Consider the following 24,667-nt stretch of genomic DNA (forward strand, 5'->3'; position numbering starts at 1 on the left):
CCGTTAATAACAGTCACATAACAGAAACACGAATTGTAGGAACCTATCGATAACACCTGTAGTATTAAGAATATGAACATAATCGGTAAACACAAATATATTCGTTCTATTTTGTTTTTAAGTTGTTTGACTTTATTAATGCGTTTAACAAATATTTCTTTATGAATTTAACTTATATAAATAGCTTTGAAGTCCATTCACAGTGTGACCGTATGCGGCGTATAACAATGTCAAATTTGGCTGCAATCAGAACATAAAACCTGCTACACTGTAAATAAATTCATTTTGCTTTAATTGTTAAAACGTAATTTGGTTGGATAAAACCACGAATAACCATTGAAGTGGAAACCCTTAAAGCTTTGACTTGCGCATAGCAAAATCAATGATGGCCTGTATGCACTCATTGTCGTAGAACCGTTTTAGCAGTGCTTCGCACTCCGCATCATTGGCTCGAAGCAGACTTTCGCGCGAGGACAACTGAATCAAGCGCTTGCATTCCCGCATCGAGTTGGGCGGCAGCTCGGCATATTCGCGAATTTTTGGCCACACCACAGAATCCAATTCATGTAACTTGAAGATGCGCGACACGAAATTAAAATGGTATGCCTCCTGGGCACTCAATTTCTCGTTAAGCACCAGCATCTCTGTGGCCTTCGAACGGCCCATGATCAATGGAAAGGTGAAGCTGGAGCAGGCCTCTGGCACCAGACCCAGTTTACTGAAGGGTGTCGCGAAATAGGCCTACATGAGAGAGTTGCTGTAGCATACTTTAATTTGGGCGACCTGTTGCTTACCTCTTCGGCGCACCAAGCCACATCGCTGAGTCCTACAATGGTGCAGCCAATTCCAATGGCCGGGCCATTGACCAGTGTGAAAATAAGCTTAGTGCAATTCAGAAAGCTGCAGACCATGGATTTGAATATATCGTTGGTCTCCTTAAAATAAGCGTCCATGTCGCTAATCTCGGATTTCTGGGACAAATCGTTGCCAGCCGTAAAGAAGCTCCCCACGCCGGTAATCACGACGATTGAAATGGACTCGTCCTGGTTAACGGCGGTCAAGACACGGCTTAACTCCTTGTATCCATTGTAATTGATGCAATTCTTCTTGCGAGGATTATTGAATTTTATGACCAGAATTTTGTCCTCTTTCTGGACAAGCAATTGCTTAAAACCCTCATAAGACATTTTGGTATGGGTTCATATAGTTTGTTGTGTACAAATCCACTGTAATATGTAAATTACCACGATTATTAAGCAATTTGAATTGAATTCTTTAATAATTGTATGCCAGCCTGATTCAAATACCTTCAGTATCTCAGTACTTTCCCATTGTGGTCACAGCGTCGAGCGAAGTCCACTTTTATGAATATAATCTTCGTTCTTTTGTGCCGCGTCCAATTACAATGGTATACAAGGTAAATTAGGTAATCTTAGTTGAATGATGTGAACTAAGAGCAAAAGTGCGTCGGCTGACGTCAAATTGTTTAAATTCGCGGTCCGGCAACACCAGAGGAATATGAATTTTATAACGTGTACCGGCTTACGGCAATCGATTAGCTAATGTAACCACTGTGAGGTCTCTGACGTCACAGCTTAGCCTCAAATAACTTTAATTTCTCAGTACGGCAACGCCATGAAAGAGGAATTGTATGAATTTGAAACGTTTTTACTAGCCTTTAACGCGCTTTCGTTTACTTTTTTACAAAATCTACTGTAATCAAAACAAAATCTACTCGCTAATTTCATCGATAACGGGCACATTCTGTAGCTCAGAGCATTTACGCTTCCATGCAGCGATCTGTTCTCTCAGCACCTTCTCCTTGGCCGCAGCGCGCGTCAGCAGAACTTTTGCCTTTTGCAGCAGTTGTGTCTTCTTCATGAGCTGCTCCTTAATGTACTTTAGTTCCTCATCCTAAATATAAAAATATGAATTAATCTGTAGTGCTTTTCCTCTGAGTTCTCGATTCTACCTTTCCATCACTGCTGCGCTGTCCAACCTCCTGCTGAAGTGCAGTGATTTTCTCCAAAGCATCCGCATGCATCTGCTGAAGCCGAGCCAGTTCCGCGGATGCAGACAGTGAGTCAGTGGAGCCACGCGATTCCGTGGAGGTGCGGCCATCTTTGAGGAACTTGTTTTCTGAACGCAGCTTTTCCACCAAGTTACGCAGCGAAAGAATAGTATGCTCCGCGGACTGACCGTGATTAGTGTTGACCTTCAGTCCGCTGCATTTGCACAAGTCTCGACGCGACTCGTTGCGCGCCATTTCCTCCTTGAGTGCAAGGATATAGCTATAGGAGTAAGTAGCTTAGTCAGTAGATTTCAGAAAGAGGATTATAGGACATCACTTACTCCTCCAGATGTTTGATGCGCTTTTGTAAGCGATCGCTTCTGTCGCCCTGTCGCAAAAGATCCGAATCCAGCTGCAATTGCAAATTGCGCGCTTCGAGGCGAATGTTTTGCGCCTCGACCGCCTGGAGGCGCTCCTGCAGCTTCTCTAGTTCGGTTGTCAACGCATTGCTGCCACGCCCCTCCAGTTCCATGGCAATGATCTTGCGCTGCTGCATCTCGATCCGAGCCTTGAGGGCCTCTATCAATTCCGCCTGTCCTTGCTCATAGAAGCTGTGGTGTGTGGAGTTCGGCTGGGATTGATTGTGAGCCGGCGAGCTGCACTCACTGCTGGGCCCCGTATACGTTTCTGGACTCTCCGACGGCGAGGGCGTGAACTTTGCGGCGCCCACGTGATGCAGATTCGGACAGGACGGAGCGCGACAACACTTCAAGACGTTATGGGCACCTGCACTAGCTGCTGTGGTCGCCGGATTGCCTCCGCCTGCTCCAGCCTTGCCCACCTTCGACTCGAGCAAATGCTTGTCTTTCTCGAGCCGAGCGATTGTCGTGCGCGCCGCCTGGAGCAGTGTACGCGTCTTCTCCAGGGCCAGTTCCGTCTCCTCCAGTTTGCTCTTGAGCTTCTCAGCCTGTTGCTGCCATCGCTTCTGCTTCTCCCAGAGACCCACCTCGTTGGCGCTACGCGTGCGCTTGGCCTCCAGAAGCGTCTGCTGGCGCTGCAGCTGGGCCCGCGACTCATCCAGATCCAGCTCGAGCTGCTGGATCCGCTTCTGCAGATTCTCGTTTTTCACGCGAGCATTCAGCTCCGTCTTGATGGACACCACCGGACGCTTGAGCAGCTGCTGGCGGAGCGACTGGGTCAAGTCGCGCGCCTGCTTCTCGCGCTGCGTAACATTGGCCAGCTGGCGACGCAGTGCCTCCATTTGGGTGTGGTAGATCTTGTTGGTGGCCTCCGTGCGATTCAAGTCGGCCGCCAGCTTGGCAATCTGGTCAGCCGAATAGTTGGATGTGTCGTTAATGTAGCGCTGTTGATCGTCCTGTTGGAGAGGGATAAGTGTTAAGTGAATCTCCTCATTTGAAGTATCCACAACAATACAAACATGGAAGTTCTTCAGGGTGTCCATGAGGTCGCGAATGTGCTTGTCCTTTTCCTCTAGGAAGACGCGCATTTGCTCCAACTCGGGACTGCTGCTGCTGTCCATACACTTCTCCCGATCCTGGCAGAGCTTCAGTCTGTTGAGTAAATCATGATTAGATGTAAATATTTTTGAATACTTTCCCTTAATAAGCTTACTTCTCCCTCAGTATCTCCACCTCTTCCTCACGCGTGACCAGATTGTGCTCGTAGTAGCTCAGTTTGTCCTTGAGCTCCTTGATTTGCTTGTGCAGTGTGGGCAGTTCTTTTAGCTCTTCGGTATCCTGTTTCTCCCGCTCTCCGGCTGCTTCATCGGCAAGCCCTGCATCCACATCCTCCTCTGACTGATCCTGCTGGTGAGTGCCTCTATCCACGGAGCTGCGCTCAAACATTTCCTCAATCCTCTCATCCGTCAGATCAAGTGAAGCCTCATTTGCCTGGACATTGACATGAGCTGGCGACCTGTGCAGCTCCAACTTAGCCTTCAAATCCAGGACTTCCAGATCTTTGGTCTTAATGTTGAAATTCAAATTCGTAACCGTGGCCTTGAGCGTCTCATTCTCGGTCGTTAGCTTCGCGGCCAGCTGCTGACCTTGTTCCCTTTCCGTTTGCAGCAGATCCTGGTATTTTTGAATGGACTGATCTTTCTCCATCAGCAAAGTGTGGAACGACAGGATGGTCTTCTCCACGATGCCGCTGTGCTGACTATCCGACTCCCTGCGGCTGTTGGTCGTCTCCAGCTGCTGGCCCAGCTGCTCCACACGTTTGTTTGCTGCCAGTAGCCTGCGAAAAAGGGGAAAGTAGCAAATCGAAAATCTGATCCCCTATTATAAATTACTTACTCTGCCCGCACTTGCAGCAGCTCCTCATCCTGCGCCGTCTGCACGGCTTGGTGCTGCTGCTGTTGCTTCTGGCGCGGTCTGCAGCCATTGGTTTGAACAGCTGTCTCCAGCAGCTGCTTTGTGGTGCGCTCTGTCTGGGTTGTGGTGTCGTGGTTCGATAGCCGCCTCTTCGGGGACCCAATGGGCGACGATTGTCTGTCGATGAGCTGCGCCGTGCGGCGCATGGCGGGCACTGGTGCTGCCGCCTCCGTATTGGTGGCCACATCCACGAGAGTGGATGCCTTGCCCTCGCCCCTTGGCTCCGCAAACAGCGCCTCGATCGTCTGCCAATGCTCCGACTCTGCAGCTTGTTGCAAGCGCAGCTCACTCAACTCCTGCTGAAGCTCGGACTGCCTGGCCTGCAGACTCTCGCACCGCTGCTCCAGCAGCCGGGACTGTGTCTCCGACTTGATGAGCTTGATCAACTGCTGCGGATTCTCCTCGTTGGGCGCCAGTTTCGCCTGCACCACTTGCATCACATGCTCGACCAGCGCAGCACTCTCCCCCGATTGCTCTACCTGCTGCTGCTCCATGAGTCGATGATTTAGTTTTTGATAAGAGAACACAAAATTGTTAAGGAAGATCAGGGGTGTAAATTTGGCATATTTCTCCTTGAGTGTAAACAGCGAACGCTGCAGAAATCTGTAAGACAAGGAGTAAAAGATTTAAGCCACATCCAAACCAAGTTTCTCGAATGGCGATCGTCTTATTGGGAGCTCTTGACTCAGCAGGGAGGCTGGTCATAGCAGGTTTGTCTGCAACTAACTGTACTTACTTCTGTTTAATGTCGCTATTGCTTCGTTCCAGTTGGAAGTCCTGTTGCATCTGGCTCGCCAGGCGTTCCGCTGCCTGCAGCTGGGTACTCAGATTATCCACTTCCTGCTGCAAACGCTTGCGCTCCAGGTCCAAGCGCGCCGTATCCGCCTTGGCTGAAGTAACATTAGAATGAGATAAGCTTAAATTGCCAAAACTAATGCCAAGTGTCACCCACCTATGTCCAAGTCGCGCTGCATCTTGGCCAGCAACAGCTTGTCAGTAGAGCTGCTCTGCAGATCCGCCACGAGATGACGCAGTCTGATGTGATTATCCGTGATCTCGTTGAGCAGCTTCTGCTGCGATTGTATCTGGCCGTTGGCCACCTGCAGGAGGCCCTCGAGTTGTTTATTCTCGCGCTGCAGCTCCGCCTGCTGAGTCGCCCACGTGTCTAGCGTGTGGCGCTGCTTCTCGAACTCCGCGGCCGTTATATAGTCCAACTGGTAGTTGTCGTCGATGATGCCGTAATCCGCAGAGACTTCCTCAATCTTCAGCTCGCCCATCAGCTGATCCGTGGCCTGCGCCAGCTGCATGCTGAGCGTGGCAATGCGCTGCTCTAGCTGGAGTCGTTCCTCCGCCGTGCAGAGGTGCGTGCGCTGCACTGTGGTCAGCTGATCGCTCTTGGCAGCCAGCTCCGTCTTGAGCTGCTCCAATTGGTTTTGCAGACTTGCCGTGTTCTCAATGTGGCGTAGCTCCTGTCGCTTCTGCGCCGTCAGCAGTTGATCGTAATCCTCGCGCATGTAGGCATAGGAGCTCTTCTGCTCCTGCAGCTGCTTCTCCAGGGCAATCAGCTGCTCGTGGAGCTCTTGGGTGTACCGCATCAGCTCGTTGCCATCCGAGGCCATGTGCAGGCGCAACTCTTCATAATGTTTGCGAAGAATTGTCAGCTCAGCCAGTTCCGCTGTTCCAGGCCTGGGCTGCCCAGGCTCTGTCTCCGATTCCGCTTCCACATTCGGTTCCGGATCCGGTTCCGGCTCCAGCTCCTGCTCAGTGATGACGGGCAGCTGCAATCCCTCGGTTGCGTCAGTCGGTGTGGTTGGTCGCGTGGCCGAATCGATGACCACGAAACTTGCCTGCTCCTCGTTCATATCCGACACATCCCGCATGCTCTGCACCGAGGACAACTCGCCCGTTTCCGAATCACTGACATTGTTATGAAGGAGCTGGCACAGCGCCTCCTCGCGCGCCCTCAGCTCCTGCAACTGACTGTGCAGATGCGGAACGCCGGCTCCGCTGGGCAGCGCCTCGATAAGACGCCGCAGCAGCTCGGAGTCTATAGTGATGTGCTCCGAGGTAGCTACAACAAAACAGTTAAAACAGTTATTCAAACGACTTGGCCAGACTCTACTCGACGTACCATCGTATTCCCGCAGCTTCTCCAGAATCTCGTACATGCCCATGCGCAGAGTTTCGTTCTCAGCGAGCACATCCTCGTATTTGGTCTGCAGCTCGGAGCTGGCAGCGCCGTCGCCTTGTCCGCGCCGTGGTGAGCTTTCCAGCGGAGCACTCGGAGGCAGCTCCCCAACCTCACTGGGTTGATGCAAAGAGTCATCCATAGCTTGGGGCTCACCGTTCTGCAGCTCGAGCAGCTTGCGCCTGAAAATTGCTCTTTGAGTACTTGGACTAGGAATCAATGATCTCTACAAACTCACCTCAGCTCACACTTGTCCAGCTTCAGTTGCAGCCGCAGCTCCTCGGAGGTGCGCAGCTTCAGCGTAAGCCTCTCGATTTGCTTGTCCTTGTTGCGCTGTTTGGCGCGCACTTGCTTGGAGAGGACAACCACGTCGTCAGGTATGTTGAGCCGTCGGCGCAGCACGGAGTTCTCCTGCTCCAGCTCGTGCATGGCGTTCAGCTCTTGGGTGTAGTTGCGCAGCCGCTTGTCCCGTTCGGCGAGCTTCTGCTCGAGCTCCGAGCAGCGGCGCAGTGCCGGCACGAGGCCATCCTCTCCACGCTTATAGGCCTCCAGAGCGTTGAGAGCGTGCAGCGCCTGCTTGGCCTTGAGCACGTTGTCCTGCTCGGTGCTGTCGAGCAGCTCCGAGAGCTGCTTCAAGCGTGCATTGGCGGCGCGCAGACGCTCCTCGATCAGCTTGCAGCAGGCGTTTGGCTGCTGGGGATTCTTCTTGCTCTCGTGTTGTTCGCGCAGCTGATTCATTACCTTCGTGGAGGTGACCATCTCATCCGACATCGATTTCAGTTGGCCCTCTAGAGATTCAATCCGTTGCTCACGCAGCTCCAGCAGCTGAAAATTTATTGAGAGTCTTAGCTGAGAGTTGTGTAAAATTTTTTGGGCACTCACATGTCGTAGATGAGTTTCTTCCTGCCGGGGACTCTGCTTACTGCTGGACGTGGAGTCCGATGTGCTCTGACCTGACGTCGTCTGCTCTAACTTCTTGCGCATCTGTTCCAGTTCTTTGTCCTTTTTGTCCAGCTGCTGCCTCCAGCTGACCACTTGATTTTCATACTTATCCAGAAACTGACGCATTTCCAGATCCTGCTTCTCGCGCTCCTCCTCAAGGAAAGTGACGTTGCCCTCGAGACGTGCAATTTCCAGGCTCTGCTGCTGCTCCCGCTGCATTAGCGACTTTCGCTCCTGCTCCACCTTCGTGATGTCCTGCGAGAGCTGCTGCAGATTGGCCCTTATCTGCTGCAGCTCCTGCTCGTGCAGCACAATGGTCTTCGACTGGGCGATGTTCTGGTTCTGCAGCGTCTGCAAAGAAAAGCAGGCTGTTAATTGGAAATGCTTAGGCTGAAGGTGAAGTTAGTCTCATACGTCGATTTCTCGTAGAAGCCTTTTGATATGCTTGTTCTTCGTCTCGATGTTATGCAGCAGGTGCTCCTGCTTGTCCAGCTCGGAAAGTGGATCCGACGAGTCCTTGTCGCTGACGTCCGCCTGCTGCGCCGCCTGCCTCAGCTGCTCCTGCTGCTGCTTGATCTCCGCGGCCAGCTTTTGGTTAAACAAATATATTTTTGATTAGGCCAACAGACTGAGATTGAGTGAGCACTTACCTCCTTGTTCTTGTTCTTCAGTCCGTCGCGTTCGTTCTCCAGCTTCTGCACCATGCGCTTCAGCTTCTCGTTTTCATCCTGCAGGCGCTTCTCGTCGCTCTGCTCAAACTTCTGCGCCAGCTGCCCCTTGTACTCCAATACGGCCAGCGTCAGCTCCAGCGTCTTGCGCAGCGACTTCTTGGGCAGCTCCTCTATCGAGTCTGTCAGCTCCAGTAGCGTCTCATACAGCTCATGCTTCTGTCGCGGGGTGAACTCGCGGAACTTTCGCACAGATACAGTCTCTGGTATCTCCATGCTGGCTCATGCCTAATTCCGATTCGCGTCCCGTACAGCTTGCGTGCGTTTTGGCGGTTTGTTGCGTTCTGAGCGAATGAAAATTTTTCGATTCGATTTGCCACAAAGTGCTCACAGTGCTCACAGTGCTCACTTTTCATTATCCCAGTTCGATTTGCTTGGGCTCAGCTGTTGCCATGACAGCTGGGTCAAAACACACCAGCTCTGGCTCGGGCTCTGGCTGTGGCTTCTCGTTCGGATTTGGCTCGGACTCTCGGGGGTTGCTCCCTGATTCACGTGCTGGAAGTGAAGCGGAAACGGCACTGCCGCCGCTTCTGTAGCCACCCGCGTTTGTTTTTGTTGGCATTTTGTTTTGCTACCAGCTTCGGTTGCTTTACACACACACGCACACACACTCGCACACAAAGTTTTTTGACAGGATAATTGCTCCTACGAATGGGCATTGCCCCGCTTGGGGCCGCGTCGCGGCTATAAACAATTGCAGGTAACCAGGAAAGTGTTAATTGGCAAAGCGTCAGTGTCAGTGTCACTGTCAAGGCGAGCCGTGAATTGAAAAACCATTTCGAACTGTAAACTTACAGTCCAGACATTTCCTTTGCTCATCGACGTCTAACGGCTCTCTCTACTCACTCTCTCTCTCTGTTTATCCTTCTGTATGACAGGTCGTTGAGTTGGCGTAACAATAGCTGTACAGTTGTCAGATTTACATTTGTCCATTCATATAATTGAAACTAATGGCAAGCGACTTCGGTTACCCCCAATTTGTGGATTCCCGCCCTATGTGAACAGTCGCACTTGCCCGCAAAGCTCAAAAAATGAAATATTGTTTTACATGCCAATTATCACGAAACGTCTCGATTGCTTTTCTGCAATCATTAAACTTTTAGTCATCTATGTTGGAATATCGCAAAGCTGATGAGATCCGTTGCTTAAAGTGCTTAAAGCTCAACTTTTCCTGTTTTACTCTGAAATATTTTCTTAACCGAAAAGAATTAATTTAAGAATTTCGTCAAATGAAAGAGTATAAAGATAAAGAAAATTGTTCTTTGTTGTAAACATGACACAATGCGATCTATAGCCTTTCGCTAAATAATCGAATACGATTTTCTAATGAAAATATTATAATGCAAATTAAAAATATATAATAATAATTAAATATATGTATATAATATGTAAATAATATCAATAATATGTATATAATATCAAGAAATACATTATTTCTAACATTAGCACTAGAAATTGGGCTCAATTAATATCCATATATTTATATCTATAGAGCGATTTCTCTTATGGCGAATCCAGATGAATACATTAGGAAACTTTAACAAATAAGAACTTTGCAGTCGGGCGTTACCAACTGTAGAATACTTATTCACACCCCATCAGCAGTTTAGTAGCTAACTTTAGCTCTAATAATGTAGAAAACGAAGTTTTTCCCAATTTGCCACGCCCCTACTAGGCGTAGACACCTCATTTTTGGTCAGTTCTTAGAACGAGCTAAAGGTAGGCTAGCTGAAAAATTTTAGGAGGTAACTAGTAAGTCAGCTATCCGAACTTGAAGTTTCTACCTCTTAAACTGTAGGAGATATACACTTTTGCGGTTTGCCACGCCCCTACGGACGGACATATATCTGCCATAGCTCTTTGGTCTTGGGTGGTCAGCCCGAGTATATATACCAAATTTCAGCATCAATACTGGCCAAAATATAACAGAATTTTAAAAATCACTATATCTTCACGTCCGATTCGCCACGCCCCTATTGGGGGCGTCAATCTTTATAGAATCATAACATAAGCTCATTCAACATTCTAGCTTTAAAACTCTAGGAGATATAGTTTCATCCGATTTGTCACGCCCCCAATGTGCGTAGATAATTCCGCCATAGCTTGTTGACTTGGGTGTTCAACACGAATCTACATTCCAATTTTCAGCTTTCTAGCTCTTGAACTAGTAGGACTTCTGGCATAATGGGAAATACATTTTCGAATTTCCAATTTGCTACGCCCGAACACGAGTATGTGCGCCGAAATAAACTACTTTTATACGGACAGACAGACAGACGGACGGACAGCAAGACGGACGTGGCACAAAACCAATATACTCATTTCATTTTCGTGTATTAGTAAAAAAAACATTGTATGACAGTTAGAACTGCTTAACTCCGTCGGCTCTGTCAATTATCTGCGGATCACCTTGAAATAATATTTAACGCCCATTATGGGCGAGACCAAGTGAACAAAGAGCAAAATTTGCAAATAGCCTAACGAATTGTTTTCATGTTATTTATGTAAATACAGTTGGTGCCTTAATTGTCAGACCTCTCCAAGCTTCACATGCATCTTGCGAATAGTTCAATAATTATAATTTCAATCGTTAACTTAACTCGCTTAAATAAATGACTTAATTTATAATATATATGTGTATATGTACATACATATTCAGGCGCCCGCTTTAGATATGTATATGTATGTACTCACGTTCATGATTCATTCACAATGATACAGCACCGAATAGTCTCATATGTGGCTATATTTGTAGAAACACATTTTAGCACTTGTCACATAAGCTTCAACACGTCGACCTTGCCATGTTCGCTGTGCAGCTTCAACTGAGACAGAACTAGAATAGACAGCTGTATTTATACTACTTGAATCTCTTAACAAGTAAGATGGCTCCAGTCGAGACTGCTCGACTCGGAGATACCCTGAACCCTCTAAGCTGATATTCTACTCATTCTGCATTTATTTTAAGCACACATGCATCCACACGTACGTATAATAACGCGCTCTGCTGACAGCGCTTTGACTGCGCTGCAGTAAGGGCAATATTATGAGAATTTCTTTATGAAACTTTCAGAGCGTGATCATATGGTTACATTCAAAAGCACAAGTCTCTAGTACTTGAAATACGTTTTTTACAAATTGGGGGCGAAGGGGGCGTGGCATCCAAAACCTGTAAATTATAAAATCTTCGTATCGATATACTGTATATACACAGTAAATCTGAAGTCTCCTGGTCTGAAAGTGTTTAAATTAGGCTAAAAAACAAAATCAGTTTTTCGAATATTCTCGATAAAAAAGTTATCGGATGAGTTATCGAAAAATAGGACGTACGGCGTATGGTATACAAGAGTATGTATGGCAAATTTCAGCTCCCTAGCTCTTATATCTTCTGAGATCTCGGCGTTCATACGGACAGACGGACGGACAGACGGACGGACAGACAGACGGACAGGGCCAAATCGACTCAGCTCGTCGCCCTGATCAAGAATGTGGGGTCTGCCACGCCTTCTGCCTGTTACATACATTTCAACAAAACTGTTATACCCTGATTTCCCATTTTCAATGGGTTCGGGGTATAAAAAATAACAATAGCTATAATTACAAATAATTTAAATCAAAATAAGATGAAGTACTTGGCTTTCTTTTATGAACTAATAACATAAAATTTAAAATATATCACTTCTAAAAATTGTTTTGATATTAACTTGTCTCTGCAGATATCTGTGAGTCGGCCATTGAGACAATTTCCTAAAGAACAAATCATTCGATAGTAAAATTATTACATGGATAAAAATTAATGGAAATAGTTTAAACATATTCGAACAAAATAATTTATTGGAAACTTATAATGAAGAGCTCTTAAATAATTATCTTTCTTTTCTGTTTTGTGTAACTTTATCTCATATCTAATCAGCGCGCCTTCACCCACATATACTGGCTAGATCATCCTTGTTGTTCTTGGCATCCAATTGCAATAGCATAAACTCGTAGTAGACCAATGTCGTCATCATCTACAATAGATCTTACTTTGTTCTACGTATATTTGTAAAGGGAATCAAGGCCAACACTCACACCAAAGAGACTCCTGCGCGTCAGATGAAACAGACCCAAGCCGGAGAGTCCTATGTACTGACTGCCCAGCTGATGGCTGAAGCGCTGCACCTCTTCGGTCCAGTGGTCACTTGGCACCATGGAAAGGGCCCTCAGAGGCAGCAACGAAGCTTCGTTAATTTTGGAGGCGCAGATGAACACGGCGCAGGTGCGACTCAGCAAATAGAGCAAACTGTACCAGTAGTAGGCATAGTTGATGGGGTAATGGAGCTTACTGTAAGCCAAGTAAATAAATATTAGCTAAATACTTTTTAGAGTGAGTGTAAGCACTTACGTAAATATGGTCAGCAGCTTATTGCATATAAAGTAGATGTTGCTCAAGCAGGAGATCAAAACGATATTCGACATATTAGCCTCAACCAAATCCATGAGCTCACACAAGAGAATGTGATGCATGCGTATTTCATGCCATTCGGCATCAGGCACATACTGAGAGAAAGACAATTTACAGTGGGACAGCAAAATGAAAGATGTAACAAGATTGTTCTAGCCGTAACTGCCCAAGTAGGAGTGACCCTGAACCCTGATGCTGTCAACAAGTCTCTAGTATTTGAATTTGTTTGAGAAGTTAAAAGCCAGCCAGCCCCAGAAATATACAAAATAAGGGAGGACCCTGTACAATAAAGTCTCCAGCTCTAATGCTCTTAAAGCGAACATTCAGAACATTCATTGAAATCAAAGTATCGATTTTTATCGATTCTAAGACTTATCGAATTTCCTATAAGAAGATTATTATTTAATGTCAAGACTCTAGTGTTTTGGTCTATGAAATCGTTGCGTTCATATAGGCGAACAGACATTCAGACGGACGGACATGAATGATGAATGGTGGATCTGATTGGTTAATAATATAAATATATTTTTGTATAAAGTCCACCATGGCTAATGAAATCTAGTCAAACATATTTGCAAGAACGAATAATTGATCAACTTTGAAATAAATATAATGCTATTTTTTATGAACAAATGTGTATACAAAGGGTCAGGTCTTACCCGTTCGACGGCATCTAAAACACGGGTTGCCATCTGTTGAAACCGTTGGGATAAGCCAAGGCTTATCAAAATTATAAACGTATCCATGAAGTTGCAGATGAAAGTGAAAGTGCCATTCAGAAACTGCGAACAAACAACAACCAACAAACATTAGAATCATTTGAGTGATTGATTCAACGACATACAAAGGCATAGAATATAAAGATGGAATTGTAGGGCACCAATTCGAAAATATCGGCGAATTCCTTCAGCATATACTCCTTAAAGGGTATCAGAGTTACATTCGGTTGACATCTCATAATTTGTATTCGAAAATTGGAATAGCTCGATGCATAGTACAGCCAATGCTCAACTATGAAAAACACATTACAATCTTAAAGAGGTCCTTAATATTCTAGGTCAGGGGCTTACTCAGTGTCAAACATCCCAGCGAACATCCAGCGATAAGCAGCTTCCGTCGAAGACTATATTTCATTTTTGCATATGGCGGAAAGAGCATTATAATGTCTATACCGGTCCAGGGCACAATCAGACGAGACCAGCCACGTGCCAAAGAAATAAAGCTTACGCAGATTACCATTCCGCTCGTAAAGAACACGACGCTCACTGTTGAAGAATTGAAATTCATTAAGTATGATTGACTCCTAAACTGTCTTTTAGATATATTGTATATACATATTACAAAATTAAAGAAAGATATCGTAGCAACGGAGGTCCCTCCTCATAGATTTCGTGACTTACCCATGCTCTTGGCATTCAGGCCGCCTTGAATAAGCTTTGTTGCTAAGCGCATGGTTTTCACGCCTCCTAGCAGAAGAAACACCCCTGACAAGCAGGTGGCATAGGAGCGTAGCTGAAATTGAACCAGGTGAGGACTACGACTGAGCACATTTGCCAGCGGCATCATGCCAAACACCTGGGCCAGGCACAGATCTGAAAGAAGAACCGAGTGAGTTCTTGAAGTTCTTTCAAGTCGCAAAATATGCCCACATGGCCGTATGGCCCGATGGAATGTGTCCAGCTGCTCCAAGTCCGCAGCATTGCCAGCGCAGCGCCACTTTTTCTCAATTGCGGCGCGTTGCTGTCGCCGCTTCGCCTTCAACAGCCTCAAAATGTTTCGATCCCATTCGAACGGATGTTTAAGCACAGAGTGCCGCATGCTGACTAAGTGCCTAATCAAGCGCCATAAAAATGCACAGGTGTTTTTCTCATTAGCTCCTAATTATTGTTTACAACAACCAACTCCCACGCAGCGCGTGTTAACTGCGCTTTTAAACTGCAATTTCCCCTGGCCAGAGTGACCAGCAATTCTAAAAATACATTTCCCGGTTGAGGCCCGCATAGACGCAGGCGCTCCGGGTCAGTGCTCAAATGGCCAGCGACATGGACGGACAGGCCACTTGGAAATTACGCCCGAAAACCATGGCTAAAGGCACCCAGAATAAAAATTTAGACGAGGGCAATTTCGACTTTGGTATCATAAAGAGTGAGACAAGCACGGACTATGCTCAATTGGATTTATTTCATCGAGCAGCTTCTCCCAGTAAGTAACGTTATATATATATATATAAACCATATTGAATGCAATGGTAAAATATTTATCCGCTGAAACAAAATACTTTGCATAGCATGAAAATTCATGCCGTATCTGAGATGAATTGCTAACATTAGACAATTATACAAGATCTTTAACTTTTATGATTGTTTTTGCCATTTCCAAGGTCTTAAACTGGTTAATCAAACCTAATACACATTTAGGTTTGAGCTTTAGAACTAGTTAATTTACAGAGCATAAATACTCCATAGCTGTAGAGCTGTAGAGCTATGTTAAGAATATCATTCTTGGTACTTCTAAAAATATATATCCTCATCTGTTTAAATGCTTAGATGTTTTGGACTTGTCCGAACAGAATTAGTAATTGGGAAAATGCTTTTTTCGGTATCTCAGAAATTTTAAAATTCAAAGTGAAAAGACATCATAATTGGAGTTCAAGAAAACATAATTTATTGGATTCATCTAAGCTCAAAGCTGTATCTCCTACTTAATGCTAAAACTTGACAAACTCAAAGAATAACTTTTTATTGACCTCCTCTGTTACTTAGGTAGAGTCACTTGTCTTCAGTTGTATGAATGAGTACTATGCAGTCGGTAGCGGCACCGTTCCTTACCGTGCTATTCTTTTTCTCGTTTTTATAGTCATGCTACTGGCTCAGTGCTTTGCCATAATGCCACTGACTGGCATCAGGCGGGCAAGTCCGCGGCACGTGCATTTCCGCTTCAAATCGGTGCCGATGATTGTGACGGTGATATTCATGATGGCCAGCTCGGTGCTAACGCTAAGTATGCTGAAGTTTCTGCTCAACATAGGCGTTACAGCAAAGAATTTCGGTTGGTATTCGCAAAGGGGAGGAGGAGGAGGACTAAACTAGAAACTCATGTCATTTCGCTGTTGTTTAGTGGGTCAGGTGTTCTTCACCTGTGTGCAGTGCGCCTGCATTCTATTCATCGACTTGGCGCGCCGATGGCCGCCTCTGATTCGCTACTGGACGCGCCTGGAGCTAATCTTCACCAAGCCCCCCTACGAGGTGCTCAAGAGGAGCCTGTCACAGCGCGTGCGACAACCTGCATTTATTCTAATAGCCCTGTCGCTGGGTGAGATTCAGATAAAGAGCCAGCTCCTTTAATTTTCCTTCATAATGCGTTGTTTCTCCCATTTCAGTGGAGCATGGTTTGTATCTCTCCTCTGCCATTGTCAGCTATAAGCAGCGCGTCTACTACTGTACTGAAAATCACAATGCAACCATGGGTGTATCATTTGATGATTACATCAAATTGAACTATGACTATGTGTTTATACTACTGCCCTACACTAGATTTTTCGGCATCTATGTTTTGGTAAGATTTGAGGATAATATTCATCTATGCATTACTTTTTCTATAATATAATATAATATTATTATTTACTTTATATTTGCTACATTATAGTATGGGAAAGATTTAATTGCATGTTTGTGTTGATTAGGCTCCTAACTTACAGGATATTTTACTATGCAATTAGAGTCCTAGATTATCTTTGTTGAAAATAGGTTAAAGAATCATAAAGTAAACATTGATTATATAACTAAAAATGTAAAATAAGACTAAGATCTCAAGTTTCATGAAATAGTTTCCAATTGAGGATATAAATGACGTCTTAATCATAGACTGCATCAATATAATATAGACATTTTTCAGGCAATGCGTAAGAACCATATCCTTTTTCAAATGATGTTCGCTTTTCAAGTAGAGTGCTTAGAATGTATGATCATATAATCTCTTAGCCATCAGACCGAATCACACAGATTCTTACATTCTCTGAACTTCTGCAGGTGGTGAATGGCACCTGCACTTTCATATGGAACTACATGGATCTATTCATCATGATGATCAGCAGGGGCTTGGCCTATCGCTTCGAGCAGATTTCGAAGCGCATTTGCCGACTGGAGCATGAGGATCGTGTGCCAGAGACGACATTCATGGAGATCCGCGAGCACTACGTGCGCATGTGTGAGCTCCTGGAGCGCGTGGACGATGCTCTGTCCAGCATCATTTTGTTGTCCTGCGCAAACAATTTGTACTTTGTGTGCTGTCAGCTGCTCAACATATTCAAGTGAGTATTCGGAGTTTAATAATATGATCCGAGTTGAGGCAAAACTCTCCCCCCTTCTCATATGTCTAGTAAGTTACGCTGGCCCATCAACTATATCTACTTCTGGTACTCTATGCTCTACCTGGTGGGTCGCACGGCCTGCGTGTTCCTCACGGCAGCCACCATCAACGACGAGTCGAAGAGTGCGCTGAGCGTGCTGCGTCGCGTCTCCAGCAAGAATTGGTGCGTGGAGGTCGAGCGGCTCATATTCCAGATGTCCACGCAAACCGTTGCCTTGTCCGGCAAGAAATTCTATTTCCTAACCCGCAGGCTGCTCTTTGGGGTGCGTATAGCTCTAGTGCTTATTTTCCATTTCTAAATAACTGCCCTTCCATTCAGATGGCTGGCACTATAGTTACCTACGAGCTGGTGTTGCTGCAATTCGACGAGCCCAACCGCCGCAAGGGCTTGCTGCCCCTGTGCGCCTGAATGGAAATGGCAACGGCAATTACGATTTGTCATGCCGGCTGACAGTCGGCCACATTTATCTTTCAATTACTGTAAATACTAGCTGCTAAATTGTTGAATTCAAAAAAAGACAAGGAAACCCAGACACGCCTCCACTCATTGCCTGCACCTAAAGCTTCCGCGGAATGTGTGTACAGTCAGTAAACGACCATGCCGCAGGGTGAAACGTTCTATCGCGCTGTCTCTCAAGGTAGGCGTCTGCTCCTGCTGCGGCTGCGACTTGGCCAGAGATAAGCGTGGTTTAATTTACCCATTTCGCAGTGCTCTTCATATCACAGGCTTATGCTCTGCTGCCCGTGAGTAATATACGCTCCGTCGATGTAAACAAGATTCGATTCAACTGGCGGAGTCCACGCGTAATTTACTCGGCCACCATTTTCCTACTCAACCTGTGCGAATTCGGTGCCGTCTTGAATTATGTCAGCAGCGTCGGCGTCACCTTTCACACGTCCAGCTCGCTGGCGCTCTACATCGTGTGCCTGCTGGAGCACCTGTTCTTCTGGAGGTTGGCGTTCAACTGGCACAGCATCATGCGACACTGGCACCGCGTGGAGCAGCTGTTCCTCAGCGTGCCCTATCGCTTCTACGGCGAGTACAACATGAAGCGGCGCATCAATATTGTTGTGGGTCTCGTTATGTCATCTGCACTGGGTGAGCTAGCGATGGAGTAGATGCGCATAGGTATAGCAATTTGTTGTTACAGTGGAGCACTGCCTGCTGCTGGCCAACTCCTTCCACCTGAGCAATCTGGAGCGCACGCAATGCAACATTAATGTCAGCTACCTGGAGAGCATCTACAAGTGGGAACGACCGCATCTCTACAAAGTACTGCCCTACCACGTCTGGCTGCTGCCTCTGCTTGAGGTGATTCTCTCGAGTGGCAGTGCGTGGCGCGGACTCACTTATGGTTTACTTGCAGTGGGTCAATGAGACCATTGCCTATCCGCGCTCCTTCACCGACTGTTTCCTCATGTGCATTGGCATCGGGCTGGCTGCGCGCTTCCACCAGCTGCACCGCCGCATTGCCGCCGTGCACCGCAAGGTGATGCCTGCCGTATTCTGGACAGAGGTGCGGCAGCATTACTTGGCCCTGAAGCGTCTAGTGCGCCTGCTGGACTCGGCTGTAGCTCCTCTCATACTCTTGGCCTTTGGCAATAACATGTCATTCATATGCTTTCAGTTGTTCAATACTTTCAAGTGAGTTAATGAGGAATCCTCTAGCTAGACTTATTATTTATTTGCAAACAGAAATATCGGTGTGGATCTCATTGTCATGGTAGCCTTCTGGTATTCGCTAATCTTTGCTATTATCCGCACAACTCTGACCATATTTATCACCTCCTCAATAAACGATTTCGAGCAGAAAATCATTACCGATCTTCGTGATGTGCCCTCAAAGGCGTGGACCCCAGAGGTAATCTTAATACCATTTATCGAATCTCCTCTTTGATAGTTTTTTGCGGCGAGCAGGTTCAGCGCTTCAGCGAACAGCTAGGCAACGATATGACCGCCTTATCGGGCAATGGATTCTTCTATGTGACCCGGCAACTCATTCTGTCTGTAAGTGAAGGAGTAGGTCATTCCAATTTCTGTAGGCTTACAGACTCTTTGCTTTGCAGATGACCACAACGATTATCACTTATGAGCTCATGATATCGGATGTAATTAACCAGGCAACAATAAGGCAAAAAACCGTCTACTGCTGAAATTTAATCAAATTCGCTCTCAGTCCCTTTCCCTATTTGGTTTCCCCACTGAGAGAATGTACCACGAGATTTATATTAGTGATAAGCTAGCAAACACTCAGAAGCAGTTTGAAATGTCATGCCTGTCCATTCAGATCTTAACAGCAAATACATTAGTAAACATCCGTCATACGCCCCGTTGCACACATTCGCTTGATGATTGCAATCGCCGCAGAGCTGAACGAATCTTTTTTCGCATGTCCACTTGCCAGTCCAGTAAACAGTCAAGAAATGGAGCAACGCCGACAGAGGTGCAATAAAAACACGCTCCAGCACGCCATTGGGCCCTGTAAGTAGCACTCTATGGAACTAGCATTTTCAAATAAAATACTGCTTATACTAAGTGTTTAATTGAAGGTTAGTTTAATCAACTATGGGCATGACACATTCTTTTGATATAGACTACCAAATTACTATGTACTACCAAGTTACAATATAATAACTGCATTCACTAGAACTAATGTTTGAATTTCAGGATTAATCAGAAATTAGAGAAACACTGACTGTAAAATTGAATGAACTGTTTGTGTATTCAAATATATCACAAAATTTATCTGTCAAGTTTCTTTCTTCTATCATCATATCATTGCCAAAAGGGAATACGAAAAGAAAATCACACACTAAATCTAAACCTAAATAATATCTTCGTTTTATTTATATAGATCTTAATTTTGAAAGGTATTATTTACGATAACTTTTTAATTTATAGTAAATTCAAATTAAGTATTTGCATCCCATAATTTCCCATCTTGCATGAACGGAATACGGCAACAATTGTCAGAAATGGGCTTTTAACTCCTTTGTTGAGTAAAAGCCAAGTAATAAGTGTTTATAATTGAAAAACCAAATATGGGCTCAGCCTTTAAAAGCTAAATTCACAGGAGTTTTTATAATAATAATATAATATTTAAAAAAGATATTTCATACATTTTTAAAACGACATTTTTATTTTATTTAATGTGAACAAAATAAAATAATAGTACTTTATATGTTATTTAAAGTTATTAACTTTAAATTAAAAGGAAAAAAAAAGTAAATATAAAGTAGTTTATTCAATAACAATAAACTGAATATAAGAATTAAATTAATAATAATAATAATAAAACATTCTTTAAACACAATAATAATAATAATCTATATATTCCCATAATAATATCTCGCAATATTACTCTATATATTCTCCCTAGCTCTGGGAATAAAAGATTCTTAAAACATACATACCTAATAATAGTCTTAATATTATCATAATAATAAATCGTAATATTACTCTATATGTTCACTAATTGCCTTCTCTAGTTCTGGTTCTGTCGCAGTTTCTTGGCGTGTTTCCCGTGTCCGGTGTCTGGCCCAGCTCGCCCGCTGAGAATGTACGCTTTCGCTGGTTTTCGGCGTCGCTGGTGCTCAGTGTCGTCATATTGGCCTTTGCCATCATGGATCTCGGACTCTCCTCTAAAGTGGTGATTGATCAGGGGCTTAAGATCTACACTATAGGTAGGATTACCATTAATCCTATTTCCTTTATCCCTGCCTCTATCTTACTATTTCGAATCGCATTAGGTTCTCTAAGCTTTAGCGTGATTTGCATTGCCTGTTTGTCCATTTTCCTGTCTCTGTCGCATCGATGGCCGTACCTCATCCGGCGGACTGCGCAGTGCGAGTTGGTCTTCTTGCAGCCCGACTACGATTGCCATTTGGGTCGGCAATTCGGACGCCGCTTGCGCCTCTGGGGCGTGGGCATGCTGCTGGCCGCCCTCTGCGAGCACTTCACGTACGTGGGTAGCGCCCTGTATGGCAACTATCAACAGATACACGAGTGCAAGCTGGACGTGGACTTCTGGCTGAACTACTTTCAGCGGGAGCGACAGGAGCTCTTTTCGGTGTTTCAGTTCAATGTGCCGCAGGCGCTCTTCATTGAGTGGACCACTCTGGCCATGACCTTCGTGTGGAACTTCGTGGACATATTCCTGACCCTGATCTCTCGCGGCCTGCAGTTCCGCTTCCAGCAGATGCACTGGCGCATACGGCGCCACTCCACCCAGCCGATGCCCAGCGAGTTCTGGGAGCAGCTGCGCTACGATCTGCTGGACCTTTGCGATTTGCTAAGGCTGTACGACAAGGAACTCTCTGGCATGGTGGTTCTCGCCTGTTCCCACAACATGTACTTCGTCTGTGTGCAGATCTATCACAGCTTTAAGTAATGGCCAAATTCGTTTTTTGACATTCGTCTTCAAATATTTCATAAGCCATTTTCGTGTACTTGTGCAGGGCGAGGGGCAACTTCATGGATGAGCTGTACTTTTGGTTCTGCCTGATTTACGTGATAGCTCGCGTGTCCAACATGATGTTTGCTGCCTCTTCGATTCCCCAAGAGACTCGGCAGATATCGTACACCCTCTTTGAAATACCAACGGAATACTGGTGCCTGGAGCTGAGGCGGATACAGGAGATCATATTGACAAACCGATTTGCCCTGAGTGGAAAAGGGTATTTCTTTTTAACCAGACGCCTCATTTTTTCGGTGAGCGTTGCCCAGCCTTTTGGCCCTTATTTATCCTCTCCCTCTTGCAGATGGCCGCCACGCTGATGGTCTACGAGCTGGTGCTAATCAATCAAATGAGTGGCTCCGAGGTGCAGACGAGCATTTGCAGCCGAGGCGCTGGCGGCTCCAAGAGCATATTCTATTCATAGTCGTGCACCAAATTGCTGTACATAAATTATAAGCCTGTCACCGACAGCAATTTGCAATTTGCAATTCGCAGTTTACCATTTGCACACAGATTGTAAACAGATAGGCAAACAGATATTCAATTGGCCGGGCTGGCAGTAAAGAGAAACCCACCTTTCAGTTGTTGACTTTGACTACTCGGGCACAGAACATGGCCAGGACTGTGGGTGATGCGACGAGGCGTCGCAAAAGCTTGAGCCTAATCAATTTCTGGCGTGGGGCACGCGTTGACTGCGAGTAAGTGGGAAGCCTAATAAAGTCATCTGTGTCGAGAATTGACTGTAGCTCCAATTCAAATAGCGCGCAATCGAATGCGGCTTTTAATCAAAAGCTGAATTTTCGAGCAAAACGTAGACAAAATGCCGAAAAATTCGTTCCACACAAGGTCAAGCGAATCCTTCAACGCGCTGATAGAGAAAGCTATGTGCACAATGGCTCATTTCTAGAGGCCATCAAGCCAGGTAACTATAAAACTGAGAAAATCTGAGCAAGAGAATCATATTTGTAAACAGAGATAATGTCATAAGTATGTACATAGGTAGGTCTTATAAATATATAGGCAAAGAAGTACGAGAGTTCTGGATTCTCATTGGGAAGTGCCCGAATTAGGGCTGAATAAAGGGAGTGTTATCAGATAATAAAGCATTATAGACAATAAAGAATTACCGTTTTCAATGCTTTCAGAAGAGTTTAGTCTAATATTAAATGGAAAACAAAAGAAAAGATTCTTGAATTTAAAAAATCAATGATATATTCTATGTTAATCATAGATCCTGAATTAGTGATAGTATGGAATTTGAATTTGATCTCTAATAGACAATATTGTGTTTTTCAATTGTTAAATAAATTTCTGAAATTAATATTATAGATTTAAAGGACGTAATCTTGTTAGTCTCTCAGTAAAGTTATAGTTCCAGTATTGATATTGATATTCACACAGTAGGTAATAGAGATAGTATTTATATTTAACACAGTGTTATCTATTTAGGTTCGTCTTATGAACTATAAATATATATTTATTTACATTTATCATTTCTAATAATCGTTAATCTATAATCCAATATCAACAACCTTTTCCCACTCTGCTTTATAGTGTTGATCATCGCTCAAATCTTTGCGCTGATGCCTGTGAGAGGCATTTCGTCAAAGTACGCCGAGGACTTGAGCTTTCGCTGGCAGAGCTTTCGGTCCTATTATTCCCTAATTGTGATTGTATTGTTTGGCATTTCGTCTGGGTTTAATGCGATGTTTGTGATACTCGTGAACTTCGACTTTGATTCGGTGGAAACGCTCATCTTCTACGCCTCCATATTTGCCATCTCGGTGGCCTTCTTCCAGCTGGCCATGAAATGGCCATCGGTGGTTTTGGAGTGGCAAATGGTCGAGTCCCAGCTGCCAATGCTGCGTACAGAGCGCGAACGTGCTGCATTGGCCTCGCACATCCGTATGATTATTATGATAGCCATAGGGTGCTCGTTGGGTACGTAGTTGCCATACAGTCAGCCAGATCCTCCACACTAGATCCTGACACGATCCGTCCTCTTTGTTGCAGTGGAGCACCTGCTGAGCATGCTGTCCAGCTTGTACTATGTGAACGCGTGTCCCGTTATGCCGAATCAGCCCATCAACAGCTACTTGCTCATCAACTTTTCCATGTTTTTCCACTTCGTCGACTACACTCCGCTTCTGGGATTAATTGGGAAAGTGATCAATGTGCTGGCCACTTTTGCCTGGAGCTTCAACGATATTTTCGTGATGGCCGTCAGCGTTTCTCTAGCGGCACGATTCCGGCAGCTAAACGATCATATGCTCCGTGAAGCTCGATTGGTAGGCAACCAAAGGAATGTTGAATATATAAACATGCAGACAGATACTTTCGATTCCAATTTTCTTTTCAGCCGACTAGTGTTGAGTTCTGGATACAAAATCGGATTAGCTTTCGCAATCTCTGCAAGCTGTGCACCGTCGTGGATGATGCCATATCAGCTATAACGCTGCTCTGCTTTAGCAACAATCTGTATTTTATATGCGGCAAAATTTTAAAGAGCCTGCAGTAGGTTAGCCCCAAGACGAGCCAATCAACAGCCCATAATCAGTTTTCATGTATTCGCTGTAGGAAGAAACCTTCTGCATCGCACACAGCATATTTCTGGTTCTCGCTGAGCTACTTGCTGAGTCGCACTCTGATACTCTCGCTTTATAGCGCCAGTGTCAATGATGAGTCCAAGCGACCTTTGGCCATCTTTCAACTGGTGCCAAGGCCCTACTGGTGCACTGAGGTATATACTATACTATACTATACTATACTGTTCCACTTCCAGAGATATATCCTAATTTTGAGTTTACAGCTAAAGCGCTTCTCGGAGGAGGTTCACATGGACCAGGTGGCCCTAACGGGCCTGAAGCTCTTTCGACTGACCCGAGGCGTTGTCATAGCGGTATGAACTTGCATCCATCGGAAATGCTGTCAAATCTGTTTACAAACTCAATGTGACGCAGGTGGCTGGCACGATTGTGACCTACGAGCTGATATTGCTGCAATTCAACAAGGAGGACAAAGTTAATGACTGCTATGAGCACTGAGCTCGGGCGAGCTACACCCAATTTGTACTTTATTTGTATATGTCACGATAAACTATCAATTATAGATTAGTGCAAAACAACAGGTGTTTTTA

The 24,667-nt window shown here is 45.3% G+C and overlaps 7 protein-coding genes across 8 annotated transcripts; 3 read left to right on the forward strand and 4 right to left on the reverse strand.

Moving 5' to 3' along the window:
- Positions 1-275: 275 nt before the first annotated feature.
- On the reverse strand, positions 276-1,444 carry LOC6583468 (enoyl-CoA delta isomerase 2). The gene is made up of 3 exons (XM_002009100.4): positions 1,308-1,444; positions 795-1,226; positions 276-741 (listed from the first exon to the last, which is right to left on the reverse strand). Exons 2-3 carry the CDS (start codon positions 1,185-1,187, stop codon positions 352-354), a joined length of 783 nt encoding a protein of 260 aa, XP_002009136.1. The 5' UTR covers positions 1,188-1,226; positions 1,308-1,444; the 3' UTR covers positions 276-351.
- Positions 1,445-1,656: 212 nt separating this feature from the next.
- LOC6583469 (centrosomal protein cep290) lies at positions 1,657-11,078 on the reverse strand. Its single transcript, XM_032731106.2, has 15 exons — positions 10,957-11,078; positions 8,612-9,455; positions 8,185-8,546; positions 7,949-8,122; positions 7,475-7,885; positions 6,831-7,417; positions 6,536-6,774; positions 5,357-6,475; positions 5,141-5,294; positions 4,327-5,007; positions 3,644-4,267; positions 3,450-3,582; positions 2,353-3,386; positions 1,973-2,291; positions 1,657-1,914 (listed from the first exon to the last, which is right to left on the reverse strand). The coding sequence occupies exons 3-15, from the start codon at positions 8,476-8,478 to the stop codon at positions 1,732-1,734; spliced, it is 5,952 nt and encodes a 1,983-aa protein (XP_032586997.1). The 5' UTR covers positions 8,479-8,546; positions 8,612-9,455; positions 10,957-11,078; the 3' UTR covers positions 1,657-1,731.
- A 1,054-nt stretch (positions 11,079-12,132) lies between these two features.
- LOC6583470 (gustatory receptor for sugar taste 61a) lies at positions 12,133-13,258 on the reverse strand. The gene is made up of 3 exons (XM_032731074.2): positions 12,647-13,258; positions 12,334-12,586; positions 12,133-12,272 (listed from the first exon to the last, which is right to left on the reverse strand). Exons 1-3 carry the CDS (start codon positions 12,766-12,768, stop codon positions 12,183-12,185), a joined length of 465 nt encoding a protein of 154 aa, XP_032586965.2. The 5' UTR covers positions 12,769-13,258; the 3' UTR covers positions 12,133-12,182.
- A 486-nt stretch (positions 13,259-13,744) lies between these two features.
- Positions 13,745-14,524, reverse strand: LOC122757456 (gustatory receptor for sugar taste 61a-like). The gene is made up of 2 exons (XM_044009558.1): positions 14,107-14,524; positions 13,745-13,971 (listed from the first exon to the last, which is right to left on the reverse strand). The coding sequence occupies exons 1-2, from the start codon at positions 14,522-14,524 to the stop codon at positions 13,760-13,762; spliced, it is 630 nt and encodes a 209-aa protein (XP_043865493.1). The 3' UTR covers positions 13,745-13,759.
- Positions 14,038-24,661, forward strand: LOC6583474. Its single transcript, XM_044010327.1, is given in 23 exon segments — positions 14,038-14,908; positions 15,563-15,754; positions 15,824-16,018; positions 16,086-16,261; positions 16,735-17,015; positions 17,085-17,337; positions 17,394-17,477; positions 17,801-18,173; positions 18,226-18,386; positions 18,442-18,719; positions 18,771-18,936; positions 18,993-19,082; positions 20,581-20,758; positions 20,825-21,461; positions 21,533-21,785; positions 21,836-21,895; positions 22,060-22,453; positions 23,086-23,472; positions 23,545-23,819; positions 23,891-24,045; positions 24,109-24,271; positions 24,341-24,430; positions 24,492-24,661. Coding segments are annotated over 23 exon segments (5,097 nt in total). The 5' UTR covers positions 14,038-14,736; the 3' UTR covers positions 24,576-24,661.
- LOC6583472 (gustatory receptor for sugar taste 64b) lies at positions 17,485-19,231 on the forward strand. The gene is made up of 7 exons (XM_002009104.4): positions 17,485-17,712; positions 17,784-18,173; positions 18,226-18,386; positions 18,442-18,719; positions 18,771-18,936; positions 18,993-19,082; positions 19,142-19,231. Exons 1-7 carry the CDS (start codon positions 17,673-17,675, stop codon positions 19,226-19,228), a joined length of 1,212 nt encoding a protein of 403 aa, XP_002009140.1. The 5' UTR covers positions 17,485-17,672; the 3' UTR covers positions 19,229-19,231.
- Positions 19,250-22,067, forward strand: LOC6583473 (gustatory receptor for sugar taste 64c). 2 transcript variants are annotated; one of them, XM_032730954.2, is made up of 5 exons: positions 19,250-19,556; positions 20,564-20,758; positions 20,825-21,461; positions 21,533-21,785; positions 21,836-22,067. In XM_032730954.2, exons 1-5 carry the CDS (start codon positions 19,424-19,426, stop codon positions 21,953-21,955), a joined length of 1,338 nt encoding a protein of 445 aa, XP_032586845.1. In that variant the 5' UTR covers positions 19,250-19,423; the 3' UTR covers positions 21,956-22,067. The 2 variants fall into 2 exon arrangements, with proteins under 2 accessions (XP_032586845.1, XP_043865492.1); XM_044009557.1 differs by lacking the exon at positions 19,250-19,556 and adding an exon at positions 19,802-19,945.
- Positions 24,662-24,667: the final 6 nt, after the last annotated feature.

This window comes from Drosophila mojavensis, unplaced genomic scaffold, assembly GCF_018153725.1.
Source record: "Drosophila mojavensis isolate 15081-1352.22 unplaced genomic scaffold, ASM1815372v1 contig_74, whole genome shotgun sequence".
Taxonomy (NCBI): domain Eukaryota; kingdom Metazoa; phylum Arthropoda; class Insecta; order Diptera; family Drosophilidae; genus Drosophila; species Drosophila mojavensis.

Bases quoted from the DNA above. Each gene is read 5' to 3' on its own strand.
- LOC6583468 (XM_002009100.4), bottom strand. From the start codon at position 1,187: ATGTCTTATGAGGGTTTTAAGCAATTGCTTGTCCAGAAAGAGGACAAA. The intron at 742-794 runs GTAAGCAACAGG...TCTCTCATGTAG, and splicing joins TGGCTTGGTGCGCCGAAGAG to GCCTATTTCGCGACACCCTT.
- LOC6583473 (XM_032730954.2), top strand. From the start codon at position 19,424: ATGATTGCAATCGCCGCAGAGCTGAACGAATCTTTTTTCGCATGTCCA. The intron at 20,759-20,824 runs GTAGGATTACCA...GAATCGCATTAG, and splicing joins GCTTAAGATCTACACTATAG to GTTCTCTAAGCTTTAGCGTG. The intron at 21,462-21,532 runs GTAATGGCCAAA...GTACTTGTGCAG, and splicing joins CAGATCTATCACAGCTTTAA to GGCGAGGGGCAACTTCATGG.
- LOC6583472 (XM_002009104.4), top strand. From the start codon at position 17,673: ATGCCGCAGGGTGAAACGTTCTATCGCGCTGTCTCTCAAG. The intron at 17,713-17,783 runs GTAGGCGTCTGC...CCCATTTCGCAG, and splicing joins CTATCGCGCTGTCTCTCAAG to TGCTCTTCATATCACAGGCT. The intron at 18,720-18,770 runs GTGAGTTAATGA...ATTTGCAAACAG, and splicing joins CAGTTGTTCAATACTTTCAA to AAATATCGGTGTGGATCTCA.
- LOC6583469 (XM_032731106.2), bottom strand. From the start codon at position 8,478: ATGGAGATACCAGAGACTGTATCTGTGCGAAAGTTCCGCGAGTTCACC. The intron at 7,886-7,948 runs GTATGAGACTAA...TTTTCTTTGCAG, and splicing joins GGCTTCTACGAGAAATCGAC to ACGCTGCAGAACCAGAACAT. The intron at 4,268-4,326 runs GTAAGTAATTTA...CCTTTTTCGCAG, and splicing joins CTGCTGCAAGTGCGGGCAGA to GCTACTGGCAGCAAACAAAC.
- LOC122757456 (XM_044009558.1), bottom strand. From the start codon at position 14,524: ATGCGGCACTCTGTGCTTAAACATCCGTTCGAATGGGATCGAAACATT. The intron at 13,972-14,106 runs GTAAGTCACGAA...ATTCTTCAACAG, and splicing joins CCTGAATGCCAAGAGCATGG to TGAGCGTCGTGTTCTTTACG.
- LOC6583470 (XM_032731074.2), bottom strand. From the start codon at position 12,768: ATGCATCACATTCTCTTGTGTGAGCTCATGGATTTGGTTGAGGCTAAT. The intron at 12,587-12,646 runs GTAAGTGCTTAC...CTTGGCTTACAG, and splicing joins AAGCTGCTGACCATATTTAC to TAAGCTCCATTACCCCATCA. The intron at 12,273-12,333 runs GTGAGTGTTGGC...GATCTATTGTAG, and splicing joins CGCGCAGGAGTCTCTTTGGT to ATGATGACGACATTGGTCTA.